The sequence below is a fragment of the Citrus clementina genome, unplaced genomic scaffold, assembly GCF_000493195.1.
Source record: "Citrus clementina cultivar Clemenules unplaced genomic scaffold, Citrus_clementina_v1.0 scaffold_2, whole genome shotgun sequence".
In the NCBI taxonomy this organism is placed as follows: domain Eukaryota; kingdom Viridiplantae; phylum Streptophyta; class Magnoliopsida; order Sapindales; family Rutaceae; genus Citrus; species Citrus x clementina.
Genome location: NW_006262688.1, coordinates 8,070,662 through 8,083,172, shown reverse-complemented (window position 1 = coordinate 8,083,172; position 12,511 = coordinate 8,070,662). Strand labels below are relative to the sequence as shown.

General features: G+C 32.8%; 2 protein-coding genes across 2 annotated transcripts; one reads left to right on the top strand and one right to left on the bottom strand.

Annotated features, from left to right (window-relative positions):
* Positions 1-1,531: 1,531 nt before the first annotated feature.
* On the top strand, positions 1,532-6,233 carry LOC112100856. The gene is made up of 4 exons (XM_024190712.1): positions 1,532-1,666; positions 1,942-2,012; positions 2,128-2,625; positions 5,993-6,233. The coding sequence occupies exons 1-4, from the start codon at positions 1,532-1,534 to the stop codon at positions 6,231-6,233; spliced, it is 945 nt and encodes a 314-aa protein (XP_024046480.1).
* Positions 6,234-6,303: 70 nt separating this feature from the next.
* Positions 6,304-11,982, bottom strand: LOC18050806 (putative uncharacterized protein DDB_G0270496). Its single transcript, XM_006446251.2, has 14 exons — positions 11,354-11,982; positions 9,813-9,911; positions 9,545-9,720; positions 9,351-9,423; positions 9,144-9,218; positions 8,943-9,053; positions 8,765-8,807; positions 8,438-8,537; positions 7,838-7,940; positions 7,605-7,700; positions 7,456-7,488; positions 7,242-7,341; positions 6,748-6,832; positions 6,304-6,636 (listed from the first exon to the last, which is right to left on the bottom strand). Exons 2-14 carry the CDS (start codon positions 9,900-9,902, stop codon positions 6,510-6,512), a joined length of 1,212 nt encoding a protein of 403 aa, XP_006446314.1. The 5' UTR covers positions 9,903-9,911; positions 11,354-11,982; the 3' UTR covers positions 6,304-6,509.
* Positions 11,983-12,511: the final 529 nt, after the last annotated feature.

Sequence of the window (12,511 nt, the reverse complement as noted above, 5' to 3'; positions counted from 1 at the left end):
CTTAAATATTTGTATTTAACACTATAAGAACGGGTAAAAGCTCGTTTAGTCCCTATATTTTGAAGTTAGTGCCCGTTTAGTCCCTATATTTTTAAAAATACCTCAAACCATCCCTATCATTAAATTATTGACACTTTTGCCATTATCTTTTGTTCATTTTAACTTATTTTTATAATATTGCCCTATTATAATAATTTTTTAGACATTATTAAAAAGAAAAAAATAACCCTATTATAATAATTTTTTTAGACATTATTAAAAAGAAAAAAATAAATTACCAGTTTAACACCAAAAAATAAAATAATATAAAATAATATATATTAATTTTTGTGGAACATACTCTTGAGTTAAAATATTAATTTTTCTAAAAAAATTGATAATGTAATTTTTTACCATATTAATTTTTTAGACATACGTGAGCTTCCACAAAAATTAATATATACCTTTTTTGTTTTTATTTTATTTTTGAGTTTAATTTGATAATTTAATTTTTTATTAATATCCAAAAAAGAAACATTATTGTAAAAATGTAATATTGTAAAAGCAAGTTAAAAATAAAAAAAATAATGGCATAAGTGTCAATATTTAGTAGCAGGGACGTTTTGAGGTATTTTTAAAAATACAGGGACTAAATAGACACTAACCTCATAATATAGGGACTAAACAAGCTTTTACCCCTATAAGAACTTATGCCAATTAAATTGCCAACTCAGTAAATGATTATTACTATGATACGCTGATAATCAGTTGTGTGTAATTGTTAGAAAGAACGTCATGATGACAATTGGAGTTGTGTAAATGGATTTCAGAAACCAATGTGTGTCACTTTACTTTGTCGTACATTTGGCTGTAGTTATTAGTGTCGATAACGTATAGAAAAATTAACGCAATTCTTATTTTATTTTTATTTTTTTTTTCCATTTTTTGTTTCACTTCTAAACTCAAAATGACACGTACCATTTCTCCATTTTAGCCATTGACAAGTATATTTGAAGTTTCCATATAAAAAAAAATGTATATGATCTCAATTTAATAGACAAAAATACCCTTTACCGTAACAAATATGTTACAAAATCCAACGATATTGTTCGGGATAAATCGATGGCTCACAGCAAACATTGATCAATTAAATCTCACAATTAATTTTCATTTTTATTTTTCTTCCATATCAGCAATAAGCTAGAAAATAATAACTAAAATCTAAGCTTCTAATGACAAGCCAATGTTCAATAATACCGTTTAAGCTTACCATGCATATATAGAAAAACTAATGTTACGACAAATCAAATGAAAACAAGAGTAACTGAATTTTTTTTTTTTTTTTTTTGTCCTTCGATCGATTTAAGCAAATGAAAGAAGAGACGAAGGCCAGCTACGTCATCGAAAAAAGTATACAGACTATAAATTATATTATATCAAAGGTGGTATTTATAAGTAAGCTGTGAATTGAAGCAGAAGAGAAAGGGCTTCTCATGAGGGAGCCAGCTAGCAGCTTGCTCTCAAAACAAGATTTCTCTTAATTATCTCGAAAATGAGGATCCGAAAGAACGTGAGGCTTTCTTCATTCATGCCGGCGGAGTTGATAAAGCCATACGACTGTCAACTGAACCAGTCGCCGTGGGATGTTATCGACTTCTCAGACGAAACAGAGAGTAATTTTCGCCAGGTTTATTAATTAAACAATTAATTAGACTTCATTATTAATTTTACAGATCTAAAAAAGTCCCTTTTTACACTCGTCTAGCTACATTTCTAGCTTCTTGCTCTATTCTAGGGTTTTCTAGCTGAGTGTAAAGCTCTGCTAAATTACCCTATTAGGGTTTCACCAAACCCTAATTTTATTTTCGTCCTCCAGATACCCAATTAGGTCAAATGGAGCTCTTTTTCATTTCTCTACATTATCTTTTTCATATTTTTTTTTGTTTGTTTCTCCTTCAACAGTTTGAAAGAGAAAATAACTTTACAGAAGAAGATGGAGGCTTAGGCAATTTTAATGGTGCCCCTACTGGGAGGTAATAAATCAGTATTCTTGTTAATTAATTACATCTAAATCTTTGCACAAATTAGTTTCAAATATATGTAAAATGGTTTTTAATTTTTATTCTTTTATGTTTTATTTTTATGCAGTGGCGCCACTTCGTTGAAAGAGAGAGCAGGGAAAGAGAAGGTCGTGGTACATGTGGAAGAAATGGATATAGAAAATGAATCTGGGTTGAAGGAATTAGGTGAGAAAATCATGAGCCGCGGCAAAATCAGTAATGGTGATGGTGATGGTGATCTTATTATTGAAAAGATGGCAGCAACAAAGTTAACACATACAGCTCGTCGTAGCAGATCATCTCGAGCCACAAAGGGTTCCACCTCCAATTCCAACCAAGAAGAGTTTTACTACTACTCTGGGTTTGGACCCAGTTGGAGAAAAAAGAGATCAGGAGCAAACAACACCATTAATGTCAACATCGTCAATAGTGACAATGTTGTAGTAATTGATGATGGCGAGGATGATCAGAATAATCAAAAGAACAGCAACACCGGCAAAGCAGAACATGATCACAAGGTTGATGGCAATGTTGATCATGATGATGATGATGATGAAACTGAAAATGGTTCTAGGAAGAGAAAGAAGTCTGTGAGAGCTCGATCCTTGCTGTCCTTAATGTGAAGGGTTTTGTATTGTATTATTATTATTGTAGATTAATGAATGTGCAAAACAAAAAACTTTTTTTTTTCATCTGGTAGCTGCTGATGTGTTGTTAATAAAGATAATCGTTTCTTTCTATGTGATGCTTGCTAAAGGTTAAGGACAATATAGACAGATATAGATAATATGTCTACTTCTTCATTTCGTAACTGATCTTCTTCAAAGTCTTGCATGAACTTTTTTATATCATTCTAGTTCCCGATTCTTTACATTTTCTCAAATTAAGATATAAGTAGCCCATGTGTATCAAATAGGCCCCAAATTCGAAATGACCTAAAACTTTTATAGTATAATAAATATTTTTTTAAATAGTTGTAAATTTATAGTATAATTTATATTTGCCAGATACATCCAATTTGAAATTTACTGAGGGTCTGCTGAGCGTTAACACAGAAATTTATTCTCACAAATGCACAAGGAGATATTTACCACCAACCCTTGTAAGGGCTTGAACCCACACCCTGCCGTCCTATATAGGTTACCACTTGGCAACAAAGTCCGATGGAAATTAATAGTTTAATACTGAATTTATACTTTTACAATGTAATTAAGGGTGACGCTAAAAAGAGCATTTTTACTCCTTTATCATTCTAGTAATATATGAATCTGAATAGAAAATGAATCAAGTGGTGTAAATTACGGATTAAGATTCTTGATGGATTTGAGTGATCTTGTGCATGTGTCTTTTAGTGATGAAAAATGCTAAATTGAGAGGGATACCAGAGAAATGATTAGAAAAAGGGTAGAGAGAGAATGAATAGATTTCTCTCATCTTTCTCCCATCTCTCTCTCTATTTTGCAACACTCTTTAGTGATAATGTATGAGTATAATTTAACTTCTTAATTTTATTTATTTATTAACTAGCAATCACCCATGTATTTTCACTTAGAAGGAGATAAGATCATGAGAGAATCCATAAATTATATAATCATACTGTTCACTTTTTAGTGATCATTGAACTCAATAAATATAAGTGCCTTGATGGATCAGCTTCTAAATAATCTAAAAATTTAGTTAAAATCTAATTTATTGAAGAGTCAACTATATTAGTTTCTTGGATTGCAAATAATATTAGATTGTCATAAAATCTATTACTATCATGTGTTTGGACGTTTAGTATAAATTTAGAGGGAGTTGTGTATATATCCGGTTTCATGATGGGAATAATTACAATTAGGATTATTGTCATTAGATTATTTTAGAAATTGTAAATTATCTATTTGCTACAAGATGTATTGGTATCTATCATTTTATTTTTATATTTTCACAAAACCTTTTATTAAACTATAGTTTCCTTAGCACTGTTATTTGACCAGTTAGATAATTGGTAAAATATCAAGTTTGCCCTTATTAGAAGATTACAATTAAGTAGAGGTGTCAAAAATTAAATCCAGAGACTTTTGAGGAATTATCTTCAGGTAGCTTATAGAATCGATATATTATGATGATTCATATAAATAAATTATTGGTTATGATTAAGTGATATATTGGAGTAGTTCTAGGTTGATTATTCAACGGGTTCAGTGAAAGCAGTCCAAGCAACTTTGTGTGGTGGCCCAAGGCAAAAATTTTAAGTCAGGCCTTTTTATGTTTGATGTTATGGTTTTAAAAAAGAAAAAATAATAAACACTCTACTATAATCTAAAAAATGAATAAGAAAACCTACATAATATCAATAAAAAATTAATAATAGGTAATTAGAAACATTGGAGAAAATACTTTAAAATCATGTATGTAAAAAAGATTTTGTTAAGTTACAACTGTTTTAACTTACAATTTATTCAAAAATTATACGGATCTCACCACTTGTTACCATTGTTCACATTATTTTGAAGGGGTTGTAGCAGCACCCATATAAAAATTTTGATTATTAGTAATTTTAATACGAACCGTTCAAATAATTATGATATAGTACTGAGGGGACGTTATTAATTTTAAAAAAATGACTTGAATCAAGAATAATTTTTTTTATTTATTTTAAAAGGTAAGGAGAGGGGGGGGGGGGGGGGGGGGGGTGGAGTCAAGCCCATAAATCAAAGGCCGCAGCTAAGTTACAATCAAAATATGTTCTCAAACAAAAAAGTTTTGAACAAATTGCATCATTTGTTAGCTCTTCATGTAACATTCACTAGTGCATGAAACCAATAGAACCGATGGTCGGTGCTTGTGAATTGTTTTAGTAAGCGACTATATATAAATCACAAATGTGCAATATATGTACAATTTTAATACGAATATCTCTAAATGTTTGGATAATCATATATTATCATTTATTAAAATACAAATAGCTAAGACATAATAAATCTCTTAACGCAAGAGGTGAAGAAAAAAAAAAATCAAGAAAGGAAGCATTTAGTATAAGTCCCAACAAAAACAATAAATCGAAGGACAGTGGCATCAAGTGAAACGAGTACACAAAGTGAAGGGTTTAGGGTTGGCAAGTGAATCAACAACTCTGCAAAGACCTAAGAGGTGGCTGGAATCAGCGACCATCATAGAATTCAACTCTAGGCAAAATATGTAGGAAATTTTTTTAAAATGATTGAGTTACAAACTTTCATACAATCTTGTTTTGTACAATCATAATGTTAGAGTTCCAAACATATTCTATGCGTCATTCATCTATTAGATGATAAATGTAATAATTACTAATTACTCAAATTGAGATACAAATGTTGAGATTCTTAACATTACTCTTTTGTACAAATAGATGTGATAAAATAGTGGCCATTATTTCAATAGAAAATTTTATTAATTACAGTCAAGAAGAACGTAGATTGAAGCAGCCAAAGAAGCAGCTGCGCAAGCTAATGCTCTTGGTTAGATTGCCCATGTAAATAGAGAGGGCCCTCATATAGTTTTGTGGCCTGATTGAAATTGAGATTGAACAGTTATAATTTAAAAGCTATAACAAGCACTAAAATGCTTGGTAAACACTAACTGTTGTAGATTTGATTTTACACTTGTATTATGAAAAATTTATTATGTATTTAATAATTTTATCAATTTATTATTTAAAAATAAAAATTATATTTTCTACATAATATAATTTTTATTTTATAATTATGATTTTTTTTTTTACAGCAAGTATAATTTAAAAATTATAACACATCAATTTCAAAGAGACTTTAATCTAACAATAACAGTGAGTCTTCCAAATCAGAAAAATGGTTTTCAGGCTTTGTTATATTGGACTTATGCTTGGATTGTGGCCTTAGCTGTTTTCATTTTAAATAAGTCCCCGTTGCATTACTTATTTGCTTTGCTTTTGTGGGTTTTTGTTTCTACAGGTTTATGGTAGGAAAGGCGAACAAAAGCACAGCACATTCAGTTTGCTTCATCAAAGACAATCAAGTAATTTCACTAATTTTATGCATTCTCTTTTTCCGCAGCAATACTGATGAAGATGCATTGTTCTTGGTTTGCAGAGACGACGAAACTGCCATTAAGATCTCTTTCCTTTCTGCCATTAACACCATTATCAATCTATTGCCTGTCCTGTCTATCAAGGATTCTTCAGTGAATTCATGAATTTCAGCGTATGATCCGGGATGGCTCGTGCCTTTTGCCACAACAGATTATGTACTGAAGTATAAGATAAGAGTACTTGCATTCTTCTGTAAATTCGGATCTCTATTGTATTGTTTGCGACATGAATAAATACAACAGAACAAAAGTAGTATCACCTAAAGCTTCTAAAAACACCAAATTGAATGAGTAATTAAGTTAAAATGGCACTCAAGACAACATACATTACAAACTCACAGCCTTAAAAAGGCCAATTTAATTTGTCAGGGCATGAATATATTAGGCTACAGAAGCAGGTTTCTGGGTTTTCAGTCCGAACAAATTTTCAAATAATTTAGGAGCCATAGGAGGAAGATCCGTGGGCTGAGGAGCCAAGAAATTTACTATCTTTTCATGAATATTATACCTACAAGGTCAGTTAAAAAAGATCAGCATAAACAAATCGTTGGTACGACACTTCCCTCCAAATATTGACAACAGCTGATTACCATAAACCAATGGGCTTTGAGAAAACTACCTGATCTTGCGACTCTTTGAGGCACGCCGATCAACGATCTTTCTCTTCTTAGTTTGCATTTTCTTAATCGCATAGAAAGCTGATTCTGCAATTAATCAAGTGTAAAACAATCAAAACAATTGGCTTGATAAATCATAAACCTACTTCAGGAACCACATGCAATTTTGTTTTCCAAAGAACATCCACTATATCCTACTGTTATAATCAAATATTGATTGTAAATGTAAAAATATTGTAAATGGGTTCTCTGAACATGATGACAGAATGAAAATTAGCATAGTTAGTCTAGCAACCTGATAATACAATGCTTGCCATTTTAATGGTGTTCATGGATTCATGGCACATTTTGCCCTAAAAAGGGTCCGATATCAAATTTTGCTTATGCAGAGGTATTTATAAATGTAAACCAAAGGTCTCCGAAGGTACAAGTGCATTCAACATGCATACTGACTTGCATATACAATGACAATTTACAAGATGATATTGAAATCTACCTGAGGATGTTGGATCAATTGTCTCAAAAAATTCCTTCAGTAACTGTTGATAGAATTCAGAGTCATCTAAAAGTTCTGGGTCACCATCAGGATTTTCCTCCTAATCAGAGTAAGAGGATAAGATAAGCATCTTGTTGAGTTGGCACAAAAATACAATGCTGCTGAAGAGTATGGTTCAACGGCAGCAACATATCCAATAAACCAATATGATTACCTTTCCCTTAGTATTGTCCACTCCTACAGCAACCTGCCAGACAATAAGCCGGATAATCAGTAAAACCAAAGAATAATTGAGAACTTAGCTATCTCATCTAAGTATCTAAAATCTGAGAGTGAAGGAGGTGGGCGGATCAATTAACTCACAGCCTCGAAGACACCAACTGTTGACCTTCTTTGTTGCATCTGCTTTATCATCCTACTCGGATCCCTCATATAAGCAGCAACTTGATCACTAATATTCTGTGAAGAGAAGATGAAATCATGCAAGTCATGTTGTACCTCTTAGAGGTGGGGCCAATCCATTCGATTTGAATTAAATGAGTTGGGATTTGAAAAAGTTGATTCTTAATAAATGGGTCGAATCCAATTTAACTCACCTGATTAAAAGCGTGCAATTTGCCTTTAATAGCTGCAGCACCAGTTGTCACCTGTGTCTTTCTCTGCCATTTGTCAATTGATTTGTCTCTAAAAACAGCTATTCTACAAGATAAAAGCAGTAAAAGTTTCAAGTTGTTAAGACTCCGCACATCAAATGGTTGTTCAAACAAGAAGACAATGCAAGCAACCAAATGAGAGAAATGGTCAAAGCACGAGAGCCCTATGACTGTTCCCTCAGCAGCAGATGCAGTAATAGCCTAATAGGGTTGAGATTCCATCTTGAAACATGCGAGTATTTTATACTGTTTTTTAAGTATGTGGCAATAAATACAAAATGGAGTATACCACAAAGAAAAAGCTGTGCTAAAAACCACAGAATCAAACAATGAAATGATATCTCTCAAAAAAAAAAAAAAACAATGAAATGATATAAGACAGAAGGTAGGGCACAGAAGAGACATGGGGCAACGGCATAAAATGTTTTCCCTATTCTTGATCTCTGCATCAGGCAAAACAAAAAACTCAATACCACTGCTCTTAAATAAAATGTCAGTTTGGCATTGGAAAACAGTAGAACATCCACAAGATCCTCAAAGTACCTTTTATGCATATGAGAAATGCAGCCCCAATCTTCATCGCCTTCTGCATCCAAGTTCTTATCATCCTCTGAATGCTTTTTAGATGTTTTCCCAGTGTTACCTTTGGATTGGAACATGGATTAGAACAAAATACCATCAAGATCCACAGTATTCACATAAGTAATGCCTATGAAAGCATAAACGGGAAAATGATGGATATAGTTTCTTGGGAAGCTCAAGAAAAAATGCTGATTGAAAGATCATCCAATCCATTATAGACTTTCGATCAATTCAAACACAACCAGGTACACAAATAGCAGACAAAATATTGACAGGTTTTTGCCATACCATCTGGGGATTGAGCAATGGATGGATTCTTCTCAAGTAGAGCCTGAATATTTAAAAAAAAAAAAAGTAAGCAGATGGAAAAGAGTGTGACGGTCATACTAATGTAACAATGCTTTTCTCAACAAATAGTGACAAGCTAACTAGAAGGCAGGGAAGGTTTTCTTAACAAAAGACATACCTCTTGCAGTTCCAACAGAGAATCTAAAGTCTTCTTGGAAGATGTAATAAGGTCTGAATATGCCGCACTGACTCCTTCATCTGACTCACAGAATGAAGACCTGACTGGCTCCTGCAGACAAAATCTATCATGTCACCAACAATGCATAAAAGTCATAGACAGCCCTACAGAATTAAAACAAAATTATGCATTACAGTGTACCTGGGGTAATCTATTCGAACTTGAGAATGCTTTCTGAAGTAAGAATCTGAACTCAAGAGTCTTGTCCCAGAGAGCCTTTACCAAGAACAGAAGAAAGTTCAAAAAAAGAAAAAAGAAAAGGTTAAACAACAGCAAATGACACCATCATGATACAGTAATTGTTCACTGAACATTGGCCATTGATGAAATCAAATAAAAACATAATACCTTTTGATTATTTACTGCTTGACCTTTAAGAATATCTTCATCCTTATGTCGCTTAATATTTTTCAATATATCCCTGAGTCAAAGACAAAAGATGTGGATATACCAACATCGTTCCGACAACATATTGCAGAAGAAAGATGGTTTTCTTCTGCAATTAAAATAAAAACTATACAAGAAACTAAGAGAAAATTTACTGTTCTTGATGATGAAGATCCATGTATTCTTTCTCTAGCTCTTCCATCTCATCATCTTCACCACCATCTTCATTCTCCCTTGCCTCTTGTTCTTCATCATCTGAACTCCCCTCTTCTTCATCTCCATCTTCTAATTCTACACCATCAGATTCTTCCTCTTCTTCTTCAGAATCAACCTAATTTACAAATTGTCAATCAGCTTATAACACAGATAACATTATAACATAAATGAAAACCCCCCAAAAAAAAAAATTAGAAATTTACTAACCGTCATCTGGTCATTTTCAAAATCACTCGAGTCTTCGGAATAACTGTCGCTTTCCTTTGCATTCCTTGCTCGCTTTGAAGACGAACCCATTTTGAAGCCCTAAAATTCAAACAACCACATAATTAATATCAAATTTGATTGTGATTTGCAAGATAACTATTACACGGTTAAGTTGACTCTCTTGATTACTTCAGCTAATTTATGAAACCAAACAGAGTATAAAATAGGGACGGGCAAAATTGGATTCAGATAATTCGGATTGGGAAAAAATTCATCTGATTCCAATCCAATCCGATCATATGAATATTTTGGATAAGTTTGCTTTCGGATCGGTTCGGTTGAGTTTGGATTTCGGATTATATTTTGGATTCGGATTATATTTAAAATTTGGATTAGTTCGGATTGAATTCGGATTTGGGAACCTTTTGATAATTTTCTTAAAAAATTCATGAAATCTATAATTAATGAAAACACAAGTAATGTAAATCGTCAAAAAAGAAAAGAAAACTAATGACAATATAAACTTTCTTGATCATATATTCAACAATCTCGTAAAATTTACACAAAGCATTTCACATGTTCAAATCAAATTTTCATGTTCAAAGAATCAAAATAATCACATCAAGTTAGCAACTCCTCAAGAGCAAGGAACTAAGGAAGGTAGTAGTATGCCACCAAATCAAAAGAAAACCAAAAGAGAATTTTCTAAAGAATTTATATTAACCAAAAGAGAACCAACCAGATAACCATAAGCTAATATAAGATAAGAACCAACCAACCAAGTAATCACGTTCCAAATGATTGCAAATTGAAAATATGACATAATTGAACTGAGTCAATTTTGACTACGTTCTCATGACTCTCAGCAGCTGTCTTGGAAGAATTTAAGCATTCAACATCCATCTCAAGTCTCAACAACAAAATAAAAATTATCATCCAACAACATTTAGGAGCATCTAGGCGAGGAATCTCCAAGTCTCCAAATAAACAACACAAAATAAAACTTTATCATCCAACAACAAAATAAACCAGAATAATCCTACAACCACAAGTTTGAATCCTTTCATCTTTCAAAAGAATTAAAAAAAAAAGGTGCAATCCTTTAATTTTAATTGGATGCGAGCGTGAATTTTAAAATTAAAAGAAAACAAATTCCACATATGAAATTCATGCATTTTATTGAGAGTACAACAACATCACAATTCACAAAGATCTTACAGGCTAGGCTACAACTACATTTCCAAGTATATCAAACTTCCTTCACCAAAGTGAAAACCATCACCACACTGATACATATTTAGATGAACGAGCAAAACACAAAACAAAATCCTCCAAAAAGACAAAGTCAGTGCTGCTACGATAACACTACCGCATTAGCCTATTTCCACCTAAAAGTTTTCAGGTTCCAAAACTAATGCCTATTGGTGTTCTCAACCCAAATAAAGTATAAATACAAATGCGAAAAGCAAATATGAAACAAATACGTTTTAAGTATAAAATTTAAACACAAATCATCGGGAGTTGTCATGCGTCAGGATTACCACGAACAAGTCGCGAGGTTGCGCTGTCAGCTGTTCGTCTGGAACCTCGATGGCGTGCGCCGTGCAACTGGCCGGCCGGGATCGTTTGGGTTGTGTCTTGACCGTCTTCGGCGTCGTGGGTCTGGAGCTCGATCAAGTCGCGGCTGGGTTCGTTTTGTTTTGTGTCGTAGGCGGCGTGGGTCGCGTGTGCGTCAGTCAGGTCGTGGTTTGTCTGGAGAAGCTTAATGTTGTGGGTCTGGTTTGTGCGCCAGTCGAGGCTGCTTTGTAGTTTAGGAATTAGGTATTTATTTTTCAATTTGGGATTTTTTAGTTTGTACTTTGTATCTGTGTATATATATATATTTTCAAGTAGCAGTTCAATCCGATCGGATTATTCGGATTTACCCAAATCCCATCTAAGAAATATAGACTTGCCAAGTAGAAATTTTAGAAGAATTGGTTTCAAAGAAAGCAAACAGATTCTATTCGGTTGATTCAGAATTCCTTCTCATTCGAAATTTAGGGTTTAGCAAAACCCTAATCCCCTCTTCCCCCGCACACAGACAAAATCTAGCAAGCAATTAACCCTACAAATGGATCGGGCTCCGCAAACTGCACAATGGACTTTCTATAGCTTCATTTGGAGATGGACTGTTCGCACTCCTCCATATATCTTTAAAACCCCTTTCTTTGTATATTTACGCTTTTGACCTTCTTACTCTCTATGTAAGTAACTTATAAATCTTACTGGTTAATCTTTTTGTTCTTTCTTTAACCCCTTTAATTGGGGATGATAAAATTCGGATCGCATCCGGATTCATAATAAAATATACGAATCCACCACTAGGTCTTTGGCTCAAGTGGTTGGGTTGCTGTCCTCACACTTTAAGTCCCTACAAAAATATTGTGGGAGATAAAAATATTTATAAATTTTTTTCTCTTTCGAAATACGAATAGAGTAGAGACATCTCTTCTCTGTAAGGGTTATTTGTTTGGACATGTAATTAATTAAATTTATGTAATAATATAAGTCTCAATTATGTATATATGATTATAAATATTAATTTAATATCTACTATAATAACAGTTATAAATATCTGTGTAATACAATAATTTAATGTATAATTATTATTAAATAAAATATAATATAGGAATCCCAATTATGGGTAATGCTCGCAT